Source organism: Gambusia affinis, linkage group LG03 (genome assembly GCF_019740435.1).
Source record: "Gambusia affinis linkage group LG03, SWU_Gaff_1.0, whole genome shotgun sequence".
NCBI classification, from domain to species: domain Eukaryota; kingdom Metazoa; phylum Chordata; class Actinopteri; order Cyprinodontiformes; family Poeciliidae; genus Gambusia; species Gambusia affinis.
This window is the reverse complement of record NC_057870.1, coordinates 31,739,305-31,756,804: the sequence shown is the minus strand read 5'-3', so window position 1 is coordinate 31,756,804 and position 17,500 is coordinate 31,739,305. Positions and strand designations below refer to the sequence as shown.

General features: G+C 43.2%; 2 protein-coding genes across 3 annotated transcripts in view; one reads left to right on the top strand and one right to left on the bottom strand.

Annotated features, from left to right (window-relative positions):
* Nucleotides 1–5,663, top strand: part of si:dkey-220o5.5 (actin filament-associated protein 1-like 2) — a 9,869-nt gene extending 4,206 nt beyond the window's left edge. Inside the window, exons 7-13 of the mRNA XM_044111096.1 lie at nucleotides 752–978; nucleotides 1,060–1,169; nucleotides 1,260–1,377; nucleotides 1,477–1,564; nucleotides 2,272–2,438; nucleotides 2,523–2,633; nucleotides 3,221–5,663. Coding sequence (XP_043967031.1) covers nucleotides 752–978; nucleotides 1,060–1,169; nucleotides 1,260–1,377; nucleotides 1,477–1,564; nucleotides 2,272–2,438; nucleotides 2,523–2,633; nucleotides 3,221–3,247 — 848 coding nt within the window. The 3' untranslated portion in view covers nucleotides 3,248–5,663. The remainder of the gene's footprint in view (nucleotides 1–751; nucleotides 979–1,059; nucleotides 1,170–1,259; nucleotides 1,378–1,476; nucleotides 1,565–2,271; nucleotides 2,439–2,522; nucleotides 2,634–3,220) is intronic.
* Nucleotides 5,664–5,933: 270 nt separating this feature from the next.
* The window catches only part of LOC122828569 (dematin-like), a 19,078-nt gene continuing 7,511 nt past the window's right edge, over nucleotides 5,934–17,500 (bottom strand). For both annotated transcript variants that reach the window (XM_044112213.1, XM_044112212.1), the window contains 16 exons: nucleotides 15,208–15,286; nucleotides 14,848–14,882; nucleotides 14,687–14,767; nucleotides 14,476–14,604; nucleotides 14,052–14,096; nucleotides 13,006–13,189; nucleotides 12,431–12,475; nucleotides 12,158–12,310; nucleotides 11,934–12,043; nucleotides 11,604–11,709; nucleotides 11,450–11,508; nucleotides 11,334–11,376; nucleotides 10,724–10,731; nucleotides 10,518–10,574; nucleotides 10,363–10,443; nucleotides 5,934–9,285 (listed from right to left, as the gene is read on the bottom strand). In XM_044112213.1, coding sequence (XP_043968148.1) covers nucleotides 9,172–9,285; nucleotides 10,363–10,443; nucleotides 10,518–10,574; nucleotides 10,724–10,731; nucleotides 11,334–11,376; nucleotides 11,450–11,508; nucleotides 11,604–11,709; nucleotides 11,934–12,043; nucleotides 12,158–12,310; nucleotides 12,431–12,475; nucleotides 13,006–13,189; nucleotides 14,052–14,096; nucleotides 14,476–14,604; nucleotides 14,687–14,767; nucleotides 14,848–14,862 — 1,230 coding nt within the window. In that variant the 5' untranslated portion in view covers nucleotides 14,863–14,882; nucleotides 15,208–15,286 and the 3' untranslated portion in view covers nucleotides 5,934–9,171. The remainder of the gene's footprint in view (nucleotides 9,286–10,362; nucleotides 10,444–10,517; nucleotides 10,575–10,723; nucleotides 10,732–11,333; nucleotides 11,377–11,449; nucleotides 11,509–11,603; nucleotides 11,710–11,933; nucleotides 12,044–12,157; nucleotides 12,311–12,430; nucleotides 12,476–13,005; nucleotides 13,190–14,051; nucleotides 14,097–14,475; nucleotides 14,605–14,686; nucleotides 14,768–14,847; nucleotides 14,883–15,207; nucleotides 15,287–17,500) is intronic.

The following is a 17,500-nucleotide window of genomic DNA, read 5'->3' as shown; positions in this document are numbered from 1 at the left end:
AGCAAGAAAGACAGGTCCTGAAAGACCAGCTGGATGGCAACAACAATGTTCAACCCATTTACACAGACATCCTCCCTGACATCATGTATCCCACTGATGTAATAACCTGGAGGAGTCAGAAGCTGACACCAAAACTCCTAGAAGACAAATGAATGTCAAAGCAGCTATGCAGGATGAAACAGCAAAGATCCTGGAGTTTATCAGGATGATCACTCCTAATGACAGACTGGAGGAACACAGAGGAACCGTCTTAGAGAGACAAACTTCTGCAGGACTGATATGCAGATGTCCAGTGAGGCGCAGTACGAAGGAACTGACTATCAGTAGAACAGCAGTAGAGCTGGGTTTTACCAAACCAGAACCAAAAATTCAGGCTGTGGGAAGAAGCTCCTGATACAGACACACTCATGATGGCTGAGTGTCAGGTAAGCAAAGTGTTCATGGAGCACCACAACCAAGTGGCAGGAAGATCTGTGTTGATATGAGATGAAGGCCCCACAGGCCCCCAATGGGAGACACCACAAGAGTAGTTGGGAATGACCAGGAAATGATCCAGACTTTTGGACAGGCGGTGACTCACTGGCTGGATCACAGTGGAGCAGCAGTGGTAGGCGTAGAAGAAAGACCACCAGAAACACCAGGATGTAGGAACAGAGAAGCTGTTACTGACCCCAACTGGAGGAGGGAGCTGCAGACTGAAGGTGTTTGCAGTAAATGCCGGTTGGTGATGTTTGGTGTTGTGAACCTGCAGGATTCCTGAACGTCCTGATGAACTGCCAGTGGCAGAGTTTACAGTGTCAGGTGGAGGACGGCGTCCTCAACATGTTCGGAGAGGAGATGGAGAAAGACGAGGAGGAAGAGGTGAAGCGGTCACCTCAGTACACGGTCCAGCTCCGAGGCTGTGAGGTCAGAGACGACCCAGACCGCTCCTACAGGATCACACTGAGCATGCTCGGAGACCAGGTGGCCGTGCTGGAGGTGAGTTGGCAGACCAGAGCTACGGTGTCTCAGCTTAGTTCCTCACCATCAAGTCTTTCTGTCTAACCTTCATCACTTCAGGTGAGCTCATTGGAGGAAAAAGAAAAATGGCGAAAGCTGCTGCAGGACGGAGCTGCCAGTCGTGGTTACCATGACAACAAGACTCAAGAGAACACAGGTGGCGTCCTCAGGTGGGACAAACGTCTTAAAACCAGCACGTCCCTTCATGACATCACTCTCTTTCTGCTCTCTGAGTTTAAATCTTCCTCTTATTTCCTCAGCGGGCTGCAAACGCGCCGGTTCCCAACCTCTAACGCCTACATGGACGATCCGTTCTGCCTTACCAGAACCACAAGCAGCCAGCCCCTCTACTCCAACTCCGCTCCACAGAAAGCCCTGGTACAAACCAGAAATTCATTCTTCTGACCGTCCCCACTGCACTTGTTGAGGAAGATGTGCTGTCTGTGTAGACGCTGCTGATCTCTGTTTGTTTTTCAGCGGCACGGCTCTCAGGATTCAGTTCACCGTAACTCGGTGTCGTCCAGAGAATCGGTGACCTACAGCAACACGGTGCTGAGCAGCAGCAGTGAGTCAGACCTGGACCAAACCTTCAGGATGAATAATCTGACTCTAGGTCAGTGGCCTCAGACTGCACTCCTCGAGGGCCAGAGGAGTGCAGACGGTTCCAGAGTCCTGCAACTTTCAGACGTGTCTCTTGAATGAAATGATGAAACTGTTGGAGCCAGGAGAAGCAGAGAGACATCTAATCAGAGGCGTAAATCCCGGGGGTGTCGGAGGGCCCGGACCCCCCAATATTGGAAAAGTCTAGAATTGCCCCCCCCAAAAAAAAATCATTGAAGAAATGTTGGCATTTAAATATATCAATATGAAAAGGAAAAAGAAACAAAATACGAAATAAATCTGCCATTTACCTCAGAAAAAATAAGAACTATTTTTTAGGTCCCCCCTCCCATTATATGATAATGGGAGGGGGGACAGTAAAGAAGGAAGTTGCTCTCAGTGTCTTCAGAGGTTTTTGTGTGGTTTCCTTCAGTGGTTGTTGGTGCAGCGCCCCCACAGGCCAGGAGGGGAACAGGTTGGTTTGACTCAGAACCACAGCAGCTGCAGGTGGAGCAGATGATGGAGTTCTGGTTCCAGGAGAACCGGGTCGACCGGACCATCAGGACAAAAACATCCTGAGAGTTGCAGGACCCCTTGACGACTGGAGTTTGAGACCTTGACCCCTGACCCTTGAGGTTTGCTCATAAAGTAAAGTGAAGTGTGGTTTTTCAGGCCGGATGGCGCCGGCGGTGCAGCGAGACGTCCAGAAACTGAAGCTGGTCGACACGCCGGCGGTGCAGCTGAGAACCGGGTCCGAAACCAACCTGGCGCCTGCTGTGAAGCGAAACAAGCGCACCTCCTTCAGGCAGTCTCTGGCCATCTGCACTGAGCGCGCTCAGGTGAGCTGCACCTGCTGAGGTCCTGCTGGTTTTACTGGTGCCTCCTGCAACCTCTGACCTCTGACCCGGTCTGCTCCGGTCCAGGCGGGCTTCCTGAACCCTCTGCTGCGACGGACGGCCTCGGCCAAGAACTCGCTGAGACGAGCTCCTTCTGCGCTCTTCATCGAACACGGGAAGGTTTTCCAGAGGAAGAAGGTGGGACAGATCCAGCTGTTTAATTTCAGACATGTCAACGAGCCGCCATGTTTCATTCTGAATAAACCTTTTGAATGCTGCTGTAAAGATCTTTCTAGAGGAAAGCTTTTAAATCTACTGGTGGGACTCAATTAACAGTTTTAATCGACTTCATTTCAGGTTCTGTAATTAGTGAATCTCAATTGAATCAAAAACCATATTGGCCTTTTTTTGCTGCCAACTTATTGAATAAACCGACATGAACATCAAACATGTTTCTATGTTTAGTCTTCAGGCTCTTCAAGCCTCAGATTGGATCAAAGTTCATTTTCCAGAGTTTTTCTGATCATTCATGGAGCTTCCTTAGAAATGTGGATACTTCCATTAGCATTAGCTGCCACGTTAGCATTGAGATGATACTGATATGCTAACTCCTTTTACCTGAACCTTTACACAGTCTGGCTGTTGACTCATCATGTTGTTTCCTCTTCCTTTAAAACATTCAAAGCGTTTGATAATCCAGAAATGGTTTTATGTTGGTGAATGAAACATGTTTCCATGAATAACATGAGATGATTTCTAACTGATGGTTTTATTTTTCTCTACAGGAATGGGAGACCAAAGCTGCTGCCTGACGTTTTCCTCCTCATCAGCAACCGTCAGGCCTGCAGGCGGCGGAGAAGCTCTGCTCTGATTGGCTGCTTGGACTCTAATCATTCAGACTGGTTAAAGGTGACCAACTGGGCCAACTGGGCCAACTGGGCCAACTAGCTCACTGTTTATTATAAGCAAGAACAAAATAACTTTCCATGATTCATTTCTTCTGGCTTCAATCTGCTCCTGCAACACGCGGTCCAGCGCCTGGCCCTTTAAGGCTGCCGCCCGCCTGCTTCTGATTGGCTGTTAAGGAGTGGGAACATACAACCATATAAGGACATATGGAAAACCTGCCTGATTAGAGATTAACTGAGGTCAGTTTACTCTTCAACTAAAGCATGGAAATGCTCAGCCTCAAACTCCCAGGGGCCCAGAGCGCCAGGGGCCCAGAGCACCAGGACAAACAAATTTATCATATAATAGTTAGACAGGAGCTAACTATTTATTCAGAAGTAAATAAAAAGCATTGGAACATCATGTTATTATTAGTGACTGACAGTTTATTCTAAAATAATTTTAATCACTGATGAACTGAAGAGCAACGATAAATATATTATGTAAAGACACAAATATGCTTTTTATGGTAAAGTAGGATATGAAACATGATCACTTTTATGTACTGTAAAAAAAAAACACAACCACCTGCAATCATTTACTGGATGAACGAACTTGGTGTGTTTTTGGGGCCTATTTCACCCTGGGCCCCAGAATCACTAGCTCTGCCCCTGGGGACCAAAATGTGGAACCACAACTTTAGAAATGTGTCAGAAAATTGATACAATACAAAACATAAGAACATAAAAAGGAAAACAGTGAAATTTTGTTGAAAAACTACAGAATCTCTGAGCAACACAAAAAAAAACCAAATAAAAAACAAAACAAAAACTTTTGGTTGTTTTTGTTGCCCTGGAATATTTTTTTTACGTTTTGTTTTTCAGTTAATGAGTTTCCTAACAGAAGAAACCATCAAATAATCAGATAATTAATTTATGTAGGACTAATAGGATGTTTTAATTAACAGCAAAAAAAAACTAAAAATGCATTTTAAACTTTGTGTTGTTAGTTTATAAGATTCTTCCAGGATCAGAACCGACAACCCGATTCTGGATCTTCATAAACATTGATCCGTTTTATCGGAAGCAGCTGATTGGAGCTTTTTCTCAGGTCCTGTGATGAGTTCAGGTGTTGCAGGAAAACCAGCAGCACAGAAACTCAAACCATTTATCGAATCTTTTCTGAACATTTTCAAGATACAAAGTTTGTAGAAAACTTGATTTTATGAACTGTTTAATGTAAACAGTTCATAAAACGTCTTCACAGGTCTGTCCAACAAATCAATCAAACAGCTACAGCTGATCCAGAATGCTGCTGCTGGAGTTCTGACTAAAACCAGGAAGTTAGAGCACATAACACCAGTTTTAAAGTCTCTCCACTGGCTCCCTGTAGCTCAAAGAATAGACTTTAAAATACTGTTGTTAGTTTATAAATCACTGAATGGTTTAGCACCACAATACATTAAAGATTTGCTGCTGTTGTATCAACCTTCCAGAACCTCTCAGGTTCTGGTTCTGGTTCTGCTCTGTGTCCCCAGAACCAGAACCAAATGAGGAGAAGCAGCATTCAGCATCTATGCACCACAAATCTGGAACAAACTTCCAGAAAACTGTAAAACAGCTGAAACACTGACTTCCTTTAAATCTCAACTAAAAACCCACTTGTTTAGAGTTTTATTGGAAACGTAATCAATTATAAATTTATTGACAGAATCTGATTTAATGTTGTTTTTATTGTTGATTCTGTGTTTCATTGTATTTTTTTGTGTTTGATTTGATGTAAAGCACTTTTAAATGCCTTGCTGCTGAAATGTGCTATACAAATAAAAATTGATTGATTGATTGATTGATTAAACGAAAAGAAAACAGCTCAGCGTCCAGGAGGAACGTCATCTGGTTGCGATGGAAACCCGCTTCCGGGATGGAAACCATTTGGCTCACAGCTGCCATTAAAAACAGGAAATCAGGGTTTCTGATGTAGCTGCAGTGACCTCTGATGGCCACAGGGGGCGCCAGACACCAGACTGTAATGTCCAAGCAGCTCCTGCTGTTTTGTTTTCATGGTTTATTTTTCATTTCTCAGGCAGATTCGCTGATCTGTTATCACAGCAGGAGCTCAGAGACATTCTTCTGTCCTGAGTGACTTCTCTGTTCATATTTTAATAAATATTGTAACTATTTTCATCATGTACTGATCAGCACAATGTAATAACTGACTGATGGTTTATATTTACCAGGAAGAAATCATTTTTTATATTTACTGTTCTTCATACTCAGGAGAAAGTTTCTGTTTTTTATAGCAAACACTGATCTGTAAAGATTAAAATCTGAGTGGACAATATTCACCTGTGGAGTTTTTATTTAGTTTTTAAAGTTACACAATCAAACATTAAAAGAATTGATTTGAGTTATTTAGTCTGTCATAAAGATGAAACAAAAGAGGAAGAGAAGTGACGGAAAAGTGGTGAGTTTATATTTATAAAGATGTTTAGAGGACACAGCTTTTATTTTGGTAGTCCACTTCTGGTTATCAGTAAGTGAATTTATTTGGAGCTAAATATTTCCTCTTCCTCTTCCTCCTCCATCAGAGAAACATGGACATGACGTCCTGAAAGCTGCTAGAAATCCTTTTATTGTAACTCTGGCTCTTCACTCACATCATGTGTTACATCTCTGCACCCAGATATGAAAACAGCAAACATCAGAACATCATCAGGTTCGTCTGGACGACAGCAGGACGACGTCAGACGGCGCCACCACAAACACCGACCCACAATTTAAACAATAAATGAGATTAAATTTGATCATCTGCTTCATCCTTCAGGTTTTAGACAGAAATCAGGAGTTCCAAGGTTTAACTATGGATCACTGCAGAAGTTTTCAAAGTAAATATTTTTCCAAAAATAAGATTTAATTATTTTTCTGGAAGTCGAAGGACGTGGGAGAAAAACCTGGTTTTGTTTTATTTCCCCAGAATACAAATAAATCATTTCTTTAATAAATAAAATGAGATGAGCTGAAACGTAGCGAGCGTCTGAGTCGTCCTGCAAAGAATAAAAAAATCTGATTCAAAACCAGCAGAAAATGTAGAAAAAGAGAAACGTGAACAATCTTTGTGTCGTCATGTCGTCATGGTCACGGCAAGCAGCCAATCAGAACACAGCATGAACCCCTCAGGAAAACACCAGGAAACAAAAACGCAAGAAAAATCCTCAACTTAATGTGGCGGCTGCGTCTTCGCTCTGACTCGTCTCACATTTCAGCCAAATGATTTTATCGTTTCTGTTTGTGTCGTTTTTCCACAGATACAGGAAGCAGCAAAGGAGTGATGCTGGCGGTGAACTTTGACCTTTTCATTTAAAATAACGCAGTGAGAGCGAGTCGACTGATGCAGGTCCGAGTCCCTGAGCCCGGATTTAAAGGATCCAAATGAACATTAATCATCACAAATAATCAGGAATAATCTGTAATAATCATTAGTAGTTTTGAATAATCATTAATTATTAATAACCAGGGCTCCTCCTGCAGCCTCAGACAGCAGCCTTAAAACACTGAAGCTCCTAACTGTCCAACAGAAAGTCTGATAAAACTAAAAATGCAGTAAAATAATAATAAATATAGTTAGATTTATTATCCACTGCTTAGTTTGTAAAAATGCATAAAATCAGCAAAAATATTAAACAATATTAAATATCAAATCAATCCTCAAACATAATTATAACATAACAAAAAGCTTATGTTTAAAATGTTTCTTGAATCCTTCCGTTTTTTGTCAACAGCTTTTCTTCTGTTTCCCTTTGAGTGCAGCCTGTGTCAGAGCGCCCTCTGCCGGCCTCCACAGGAAGCTGCTTCTGAAGGTTTGTGGTTATTTTAACAGAATTGTAATGTTTTGACAAAAATACATTCTTAATTCCATTTCAAATAAGAATGATATGTAATTTATTGTGTTTTAGCCTTTACTTCGTGTTTCCTCTGCATCCCATCAACCAGCAGCTGTAAAACGGCCTGAACTCGTCAGACGGAGCAACAATTTAATCATGTAGTGGAAATTAAAACAGCAGCTGCAGCCACCTGAGCACATTAATACAAAAATAATTAACTCCTCTGCTTTTCAACCCAGCTGGATTAAATCTGAAACGGGTTTCCTTAAATCCGGTTCGGACTCGGAACCTGACTCGTTAGGTGCAGTTAACCTGTCGGCCAGGTGAGGCGCTGCGGAGCGTTAGGAACACTGACGTCACGGAGATGAATGAGTGTTTACACCCAGCTGATGTCCGTTTCCTTCAAACTTCCTGTTTCCTCTGAATCATTTTTACATTTTTAGATGAATTCATAACAAACATGCCACTTTCTGAAAAATAGCTGCACATCGTTTGGTCACGAAGCAACGAGAGCCGAACTGGACGTCAACCACCCACTGGGCCGTGTCTCAGGGTGTGTGTGTGTGTGTGTGTGTGTGTGTGGCAGTGGTTTCTGCTGAAGAACGAATGAAGAAAAACAAGGAGGTTTGATCACGACTCAGACTGGAGCTGGACTGGAACCAGTAAGGTGAGGTGGGTTTACTGGGACCAGGAAATAATCCTCAGCTAATTTAATAATCTATTAATCATTAACTGAATATACTCTACAGGTAAAAAGGGTAAATTAGTGGTAATTAAGACAAAACTGTACAAAAATATGTAAATTTAGCATTTTAGATAAAAAATAAATCTGTTTTTCCCAGAACTCCTGCAGAGGCAGTTTTAGCTTCACATTCTGTAAAAAGATGCTGGATAGTAAAATGTATAGTCGGATTATTAATCAGATAATCCAATAAATAATCCCCAGATCAGCTCGACACTCATGGAAAGACCAGAGTTTTCCTCATGTTGATGTTTTAAGTATTTTTTTAATCTGCACATTAAACCTTTATTAAAAATAATCTATTCACTGTAGAAATAAATTAGTTTAGCATTTTAGACAACACAATGTTAATTTTCTTATTTTAAAAAGGAAAATAATTCTTTAGTTATATTTTTGTTTTTCATCGCTTTATAAAAATGCTTATGCAGTAAAATGAAACATCTCCAGAATATTCCAAATATTTTTTAGCAAATTAATTGATGAACAGTCAGAATATTTGATTATTCATCAATATAATTGATTAATATTTGCAATAATAGATTAATCATCAGACGAATTGGCTATTTATCATAATTGATTAATGTTCAACATAATCAATTAGCAGAATGTTAGATTAGTCATTGGAATAATAAATCTGTTGATTATTCGTCAAAATGATAGATTAATCGTTTGAAATAACCAAATTAATCATCAGAATAATTGATTATTCATCAAAACCGTCATGTAATCTTTGAAAATAATCGATTATTCATGTGGATAATCAATCATTATTCTAGCTGTTAACTTGTTTTAGTCTGCAGGTTCGGCTCCAGTTTGGGTCATCATCTTCAAACCTCGTTTTTCTTCTTCACTGCTGGGAAAGAAACGCCGTTATTGTGACATCATCGCTGGCTTAGCCAATAGGAGGCCCCGTCAGGGACGCTGTGGGAACTGACTCGGGGTCAGAGGAATGTTGAGACTTTTTTTGCTGTTTGTGGCGGATTCCAGGACTCAGAACCAGAACCCAGCAGCTGGGTCTTCTCCCGTTAGCCGGACAGTTTGTGCGCTAGCTAGTTTAGTGAAGCTGGTGACGCTAAAGTGACGCAGCAGAACCCCGACAGCCCGCCCCAAGCCGTCCACAAACCCAGGAGTCCGGCGGTCCGGAGATCCCGGCCGCAGTCCGTCCCGCTCCCCGCCGGGCCGTCCGGGAGGAGCAAGGGGTTCTGGGAAGCGTAGTCCTGGGAAGGTCAGAAGAGACAGACTTTCTTCTTCATCTCGTTCCTCTTCCAGGGGGAGAGGCGGTCGAAGTCCTCGATGGGCATCCTGAAGACGCTGAGGAACTCCTCCTGGGACAGATGTCTCTGCAGGAGGACAGAAGCAGCTGAAACAGGCTCACACTGTCGCCCCCTGCTGGCCAGGAGGAGGCAACGACTCCACGCTCTGCTGGGTTTACGTAGAAACGTTTTAATCACCGATTAGTGCAAACAAAGCAAACATTTCAGACGAACAGATATACTAATATTTAAAATAACTAATGACCAGTTAGATAAATGTTGTGTCTTTACTCCAACATATTATATTTAAATAAAGATTCAACTTGGTGGTAAGGAAAAAGAAAATAACTTTTCTTTTGTCTCACAGGTTACATATCAATGAACTGGCGGATAACCTCCAGGTAAACTCAGTAGCTAGGGGAGTGGATCCGCTCAAGTAAATAGATCCACTTTATATACTAGAATAAGAAAACAAACAAACAAAAAATAAATGGATACATTTAGCACAAAGAAAAAACACAGAACATTACCAAATGGTGTCACAAAATAAAAATGAAATTGTTTAACACATGATTTGGGGGTGATGAGGAAACGCAGCGGACCCAGATTATGGTTGTAGAGTGATAGATGATGAATTTAATGATAAACAATCAGAGACAGCAGAAAGCTGAGAGCTCAACTGGTGGTACAATAAACACCTGACAGCAGACAAAACGGCAAAATGAGACGAGGAACCAAAGAACACAGGTGGGTTTAAATACACGATCAGCTGTAACTAATCAAAACCTAAATTAACAGAAAACCAAACCCCTACATGTGGGTCAGAATCTACTTTTAATCTCAGCAGTTGTTTGCATTATTTTCCTTTTCTCTGATATTCCTGGTTTCAATTAATCTCAGATATTTTGGGTGGAAATGGAAAAAGATGAAGAAAATAACTAAATAAATAAATCACTGATAAATAAATATATAAACCAGAGAATGAATAAGTAAATAAGAATAACCACAAAACAGGTTTTGTGATCTAATTAAAAACTTTTAAAACTAATTTGAAGAATAAAGTGAAGTTCATTTTGAATTGAAACATTAGAAATAAATTATTTTGATCAGGAAGAACCTGGAAGGTTTCCTGACGAAAGCAGATCTAGTTTGTGTAGAAGTTACCTCCAGGCGGGTCCGGTCCACCCCGGGGGGCAGCTTGCTGCGCCCCCTGTGGGTCACCACCAGCATCTCATACGGGTAAACCTACAACAGCAGATGAAACCAGTCAGACCAGTAAGACTCCAGTGAGCTGGTTTGAGCCGGTCCAGTTTCCTCACCTTGTGCTCCAGCATGCTGGGGAGGGAATTCCCCCGGTCCATCCTGGAGTCTCCGTTCTGACCCCAAACACAGACAGTCACTGGTTACAGTTCACACAGATCACACATCAAACTGCTCTTTAAAACTGGTTCCCAGATTTTAACTGGTTTCCAGTGAAACAGGAGTTTTTGTCGTCGTCATGGATGTTGGGTGAATTCAGACGAACCTGCAGACCTGCAGACAGACAGACAGACGGAAACGGATCACTGCAGGTTTCCCACCAGGATGGAGATATTTACAGGAAAAACTCAGAAATATTCAAACAAAACATATTTTCTACATTTCAGAGTGAAGAACATGAAGAGGAGATATTTATGTTTTTAGTCAAATTAAAGCCACAAATGAACAATTTGGACAAAATGGCTTCATTTTACCATTTTATTCATTCATTTATAAAAGCCACAATTTCTAGAAAATATTTATTTATATTGTCTTTTAAATATTTAACGAATAACCTAAATATTTAGCTTGCTAACTGAATATTTAGTGCCAGCTAAGTAGTGAGCTAACCATCAGCTAAATAGCTAGCTTGTTAACTACTTGGTTAGCATGCTAAATTGTTAGCCTCAAACTAAACATTTTGTTTGAAAACTAGATATTTATCCTGTAAATTAAATATTTAGTTTGAATCTGATACAACTGATGAATAATGTGGTGAAATGTGACAGGAATGAATTTTCTCGTATTTGAAGACGATGGTTGTTCATTTATTCATTTCCCAGATTTCTGCTGACAACTTTCAGTCGCCTTTTAAAGAAACAGTTTCCAGGATTTACCTGCCGGGTTTTTCTCTGCTGAGCCGAACTCTGCAGACTGCAGCTGAAACACAGAAACACACCGGTCACCGTGTGACCCGATCGGGTCGCGCAGCAGCAGGAACAGAACCACGTACCCGGGACAGGCCGCTCCTGGAGGATGCTGGGAAATACACCGACCTGGAGGCGCCGGAGCCTGGAACGGAGAGGAGAGCAAGGTTGGTCCAGAGGGACGGGTTCTGGAAAAACCAGACCGTATCAGAACCAGTGGGGTCCAGGCCCAGTCCGTACCGGTGTTCTGGTTCCGGTCCGGCAGTGAACGGGTCTTCCTCCTCAGTGGACCCGCAGACTTCCCCAGTTCTTCCTTCAGGATGATTTTCCCGAGGTTGGACTGGATCTGACCCGATAAAACAGAACTTCAGTCAGGAGCGCGGCTCAGGCGCTGAGGGAAGGTCAGGAGGTGAACCGGGCCATCGGGTTTGTTCCACAGGAAAAGATCGGAATGAAACTTCAATCTGAAAAAATCTTTCTACATTTTTTCAGCTTGAATCTTTTTTCTGTTTTCTTTTGAACAAACGTTTGGCCCTGATGTTTCTCCGTACAACGGGTCCTGATTCCCACCTTGTTCAGCTCCTGGTTCTGCAGGGCCCGGAGGCCCCACAGCTCGTCCTCCAGCTCCCCTTCATCCTCCTCCTCTTCCTCCCGCTGGTCCTTCCTCTGACTCTCTTTCTCTGCAGGATTTAAAGGAACGTCAGCAGCTGCATGACTTTCTGCATATGGTTTGTGAGTGTGTCAGTGTGTCAGTGTGTGTGTGTGTGTGTGTGTGTGTGTGTGTGTGTGTGTACCGATCACAGCCAGTGACGGGGGGCAGGGCCAGTAGTCGGTCTCGATTTTGGACGGCTGGTTGGGATCTGGAGGCTGAGCTGCTGGGAACTTTGACGACTCGATGATCAGATCCTCGATGTGTTTCCCCTGAGGGACGGGCGAAGACGAGACGTCTACACACACACACACACACACACACACACACACACCCACACACACACACACACACACACAGACACTCAGCATGTTAAAGCTGATTAGCGGCGCTGACCCACATTCAGTCAGAAACTCACCCTGCCTGTAGATGGGAGGCTTCTTATAGATGTTGGATCCGTTTTCTATAAAAAAACAAAAAACAAAATTTCATCAAAAATGACTAAAATTTAAATGATTAAAATGATTTAATAAATAAAACAGAAAAAGTCTTTTTTATTTTTTATATTTAATCCAGTTTCATCCTCAGACCTTCAGATTTTTTATATTTGTGCGTCAGAACTTGGAGTTTTTTAAAGTTTCAGAAACTCGTTGACCTGGAGACTCGGAGCCGTTTGAAAAGTCACATTTTCACCAAGTCACTCATCCATTCATAAACCTCAGAGCCTCAAACTAAACAATTAATAAGCAAACTAAATGTTTAGCTTCAAGAATACATTTTTAACTACATATTTAACATGCTAACTAAGTAGTTAGCATGTTAGCTCAATATTTAGTTTTCGGCTAAATATTTGCTTGTTAATATTTAATTTGAATTTATAACTGAATGAATAACTTGATGAAAATACAACTGAAAAATGAACCTTGTTTTTCAGACCAAACGTTGTAAATTATTGCAGAAATGTTTTTCCAGAGTGAAGCGTTGGGCCGTTACCGGGTCGGTGGAAATGCTGCATGGCGCTCTTGCTGCCCGCCGGGTGTGTGTTGGCGGCGATGGGTGTGTTCAGCGCCGGCGGTGTGTGTGAGCTCTGGGTTCTGCTGCTCTGGATGGTGGAACCGGGTGAAGAACCGCCAGGTGACCGGTTCTCCAGCCAGTCCCTGGACTCCTTGGACGAGTTCTGGGAGGAAACAGAGCAGGAGGAAATGGAAAAGAAGTGAATTCATGTCATTTAAACCCGTCTGGATAAAAACCAACTCAGGGGCCGGGGGCCAAATCCGGCCCGTCAGAAGCTTTTCTGTGGTCCTGTAGAGCCACCCGGTGCTCAGGTACAGCTGGCAGGGGGCCAGAGGACCGGGTTTGGGTTGGGAGCCACTGCTTTAATGAACTCTGTGTTTACATCACTTCCTCCAGGTTGAACAATCACTGAAATTCACTCAGATCAACAGATTTCTGACGATGTTTTTATTCTAATGAATCATTTGGAGCTTTTTGAAAAATATTCAGTAATAATGATGAAAAGCTTTGGGTTCATGTGATGCTGCCTCCCACCTGCAGGCGGCAGTGTTTCTCACTGCTGCTGCTTTAGCCAGGAGAGTTCTTGATCTAAACACCCACAGCAGATCTCCTGCTAACGGTTCTAAAGTATAGAAATATACTTCAGAAATAAAATGTATTTCTAGAGTATATTTTAGAAATATGCTCCAGGAAATCAGAGATTTTGTATTGACCAGGTGCAGCCCATAGCAACCAGGTGCAGCCCGTAGCGACCAGGTGCAGCCCGTAGCGACCAGGTGCAGCCCGTAGCGACCAGGTGCAGCCCATAGCAACCAGGTGCAGCCCGTAGCGACCAGGTGCAGCCCGTAGCGACAGTGCAGGCTCCTGTCGGTTGGGAGCTAACAGTTCGGATCGCCGCCTCCAGAACGTTTGAGGAGAAAACCTGCAGCCTGATGATGATGATGGTGATGATGCATCAGGGCCCTGTCTCCATGGAGACACATCGGCCTGTACGATGAAGAGTGAGAGGAAGAGGAAGTGTTTACCTCTGGGGAGGCAGGAGGAGAGACGGAGCGCGGAGACAAAGACCTCTGGAAGAAAAACAGGAGAGAAACAGATTCAACAAAAACTGGAAGAGGGAAAAATGTCCCACTAACTAACTAACTAACTAACTAACTAACTAACTAACTAACTAACTAACTAACTAACTAACTAACTAACTAACTAACTAACTAACTAACTAACTAACTAACTAACTAACTAACTAACTAACTAACTAACTAACAGTTCAAGTTTAACAGCAAAAGATGAAAAACAGGAAAACTGTGATCAAATGTAAACCGATCCCTGGAACCGCTAGAGGTCAGTGAAGGTCAGTGAAGGTCATCAGAGGTCATCAGAGGTCACTAGAGGTCAGTGAAGGTCAGTAGAAGACATCAGAGGTCAGTGAAGGTCAGTAGAGGTCGTGACCTCCAGAGGGCTGTAGCTGTAGTGCGGTTGGTAGATCATCAGGTCGGGTCTCTCGATGTCCAGGATGGCTTTGTCTCTGGGCAGCGCCGCCAGGTCCTTGTAGCCGATGACGCCGTCCTCCACCCGGGCCTGCAGAGACACACAGGGTCAGAGTTCAGAGACGCCCGAGGTCACTTCAAGGTCGCCTGAAAGACGTTCCTCTGAGTCTCACCACGATGGCGGCGGCGGGCGATCCGGGAACACCGGTCCCTCTGAGCGACAAGACGCTGCCGGGAGACGTCTGCGCCGGCTGCTGCTCCGCAGACAGAGGGACAGGAAGAGGTCAAAAGGTCGGCTGAAGGTCACCAGACTCCTCCCACTGAAAACACTCACCTTGGGCATCATCATGCCTGCTGATTGGTCAGTTCCTGAGGAGACACAGGCAGACAGCCAATTAAAACCACACAGAGAGAAACCAGACTGGAGGTTCTGGTTTAAACTGGGAGGAACCCGAACCAGACTGGAGGTTCTGGCGGTTCCACAGGATGGTGTCGGGTTTTCAGGATCGGATCGTACACCTCTGGATTTTGTCTCTGGTCAGATTATTTGTTTGGACTCGATCAGAACTCCCAGCATGCCCTGCTGCAGCCGCGGCGCCTCTTTGTGCGACGGGTCCGACAGACACAAAGGGACGGTTCCAGAAGGCCCGGCTGTGAGCGGGAAGCGGCTTTCAGAACCGCCGGCTGTTTTTACCTCACAGAGAAAAGGCGGATCATCTCTGCATCAGGAGCTCCTCTGTTCTGCTTTCTGGGCTCGTCGGGCCGATCAGCACCTGGAACCACAGGAGGAAAACTGGACTCAAACTCCAACAGCAACTAGTGCAGAAACAACAAACTGCGGTTCTGTTGGTACTTTTTAAAATGAAAACAGGGAAATTAAACAAACATGAACACAGAAAACTGAAAGACCTGAAAAAGTTAAATGGTTTCTCTGTAGTTCAACTGGGAGACAAACTGGGAGCCGAAGGATAACCAGAGCATCGTTAGAGCGATCCAGCAGGGGGCGCTGCAGGATGGATGGAGGGCTGACATGCTGACATCTAAACCACATAGCTCTAGATCAGGGATGTCAAACTCCAGTCCTCCAGTTGCTGTCCTGCAGCGTTTAGATGAGGCTCTGCTGCTCCTGAACAGAGTAATCGGGTCATTAAGGTTCTGGAGAACCGATCCACACCAGGAGGAGGAAATGAAGCCGTTTCATTCCAGGTTCTGTTCCTGTGGCTCATCCAAAACCTGCAGGACAGACTGGAGGACTGGAGTTCGACTGCCCTGGTTAGAGGCTGTAGAAAACTCCACCTAGAATGGTTGAGATTCTACATGGTGACTTTCTATGGGTTCAGACCATCGGGGCGCATCTAGAAATAAAGATCTGCTCTGAATGATGAAATGTTTTCAATCTGCATCGTTTTCCAATAAATTCTTCACATTTTGATTTGTTACGTTTTTCAGTTCATTCAAAACTAATAAATATTCAGTTTTTACTTTATTCAGTTCAATATTAAAGTGATACTTTATACCTGGATTTTGATTTGTTTGTAGGTTTTGCTGATCAGGAGGTTTTAGATGAAACTGCGGTTTGTTCAGACGGATCTGAACGTTTTACATTCGGATTTAAACAGTTTCAATAGTTTTTTTTTTTTTTGTTTGTTTTTTTTCAAACTTTGTTTATTTGGTTTTTAACAAGAATTGCATAGCCATACATTTACAATGTGATACATATAAAACAAACCATACAATTCCCTTGAGTTATAAAAAACAAAACAAAAAACACAACAAAACGACCTCCAATCATCCCAGGCAATAAGAAAAAGTCACAAGAAAATCAGTTTCAGTTGTTTTAAATTCGTTACATTCAGAGACTGGAAGTCAAACTGGGCTGTAGAATCGACGCTGATCACCGATCAGAATCCGGTCGGCTCTTCAGACTCTGTCTCTGAATAATTGATACCTTAATGGTTTGCTGACAGCCAGACTGGGAGCTCTGGGAGTTGTGGTCCCTTTCTGCAGCTGAAACCTTCATTCATGAAGTCATTTATCATCATCAGTTTACAAAACCTGAAATACGCCGATGAGACACGACATTTTGTTTTTGAGATTTTATGGCCCCAATGGCTTCAACTGTTGTAGGAAGATTTTAAATCTTAAATCTAAAAACATAAAGACAGACGTGGAACAAGAAAGTGTGCTAAAGTGAAAAGTGGAAAATTAGCTCTGTTATTAGCATATTAGCAGAAGTGAGTCCAATCGGATTAGCTTTTAGTGGCAGGAAGAGGAAGTGCCTGGAGGAAACTCACGTTCAAAACGAGAAGCTTTACGCCACCAGGTGGCTGCGCTAACTGCTAACTGCTAACCACTATCCGCTAACCGCTAATTACTAACTGCTAACCGCTGCGGGTCAAATAATGCTTCTTTCTACATTATTAATCACATGTTTGATTTTCTTCTGGAAATTCTCTACAGATATTAAAACAAATTATTTTTTCCTGTCATCCTAAAACCTGTGGATCTACAGACTCCTGACCTTTGACCCTGATCCACCTAAAACTGAATCAGAATCAGAATCATTTTCCGCTCAGAAATGATCTTCAATCAACAGCTGATTCTTTTCTACAGAAGAGAATCGACAGCAGAGAGTCTGGAGCAGAAACTGCCATCAGCCAGAGGTCAACCAGGGGTCACCTAGAGGTCACCCTGAGGTCAAATTTACTGTCTGAAACTTTAAAAATGAACTTGGCTCATTCTGCTCTGACTCACTTCCTGCAGACAGGAAGTGATGCGTTCAGAGGAGGAAGAGGCGCCGCTCCGTCTCCGGGGAGCGACCCGCTCCAGACTGCTGGGTTCTGGTGATCGGATCGGTTCTGATCTCCAAAACAGATCTGCGCTCCTGTTCTCTGTGCGTCTAATTCAGGAAGCAGCTTCATTTCCAGGAACCGGACTCTGTTGCTAGGCAACGAGCCGAAGATGAAATGGACACCAGAACCTCCCTC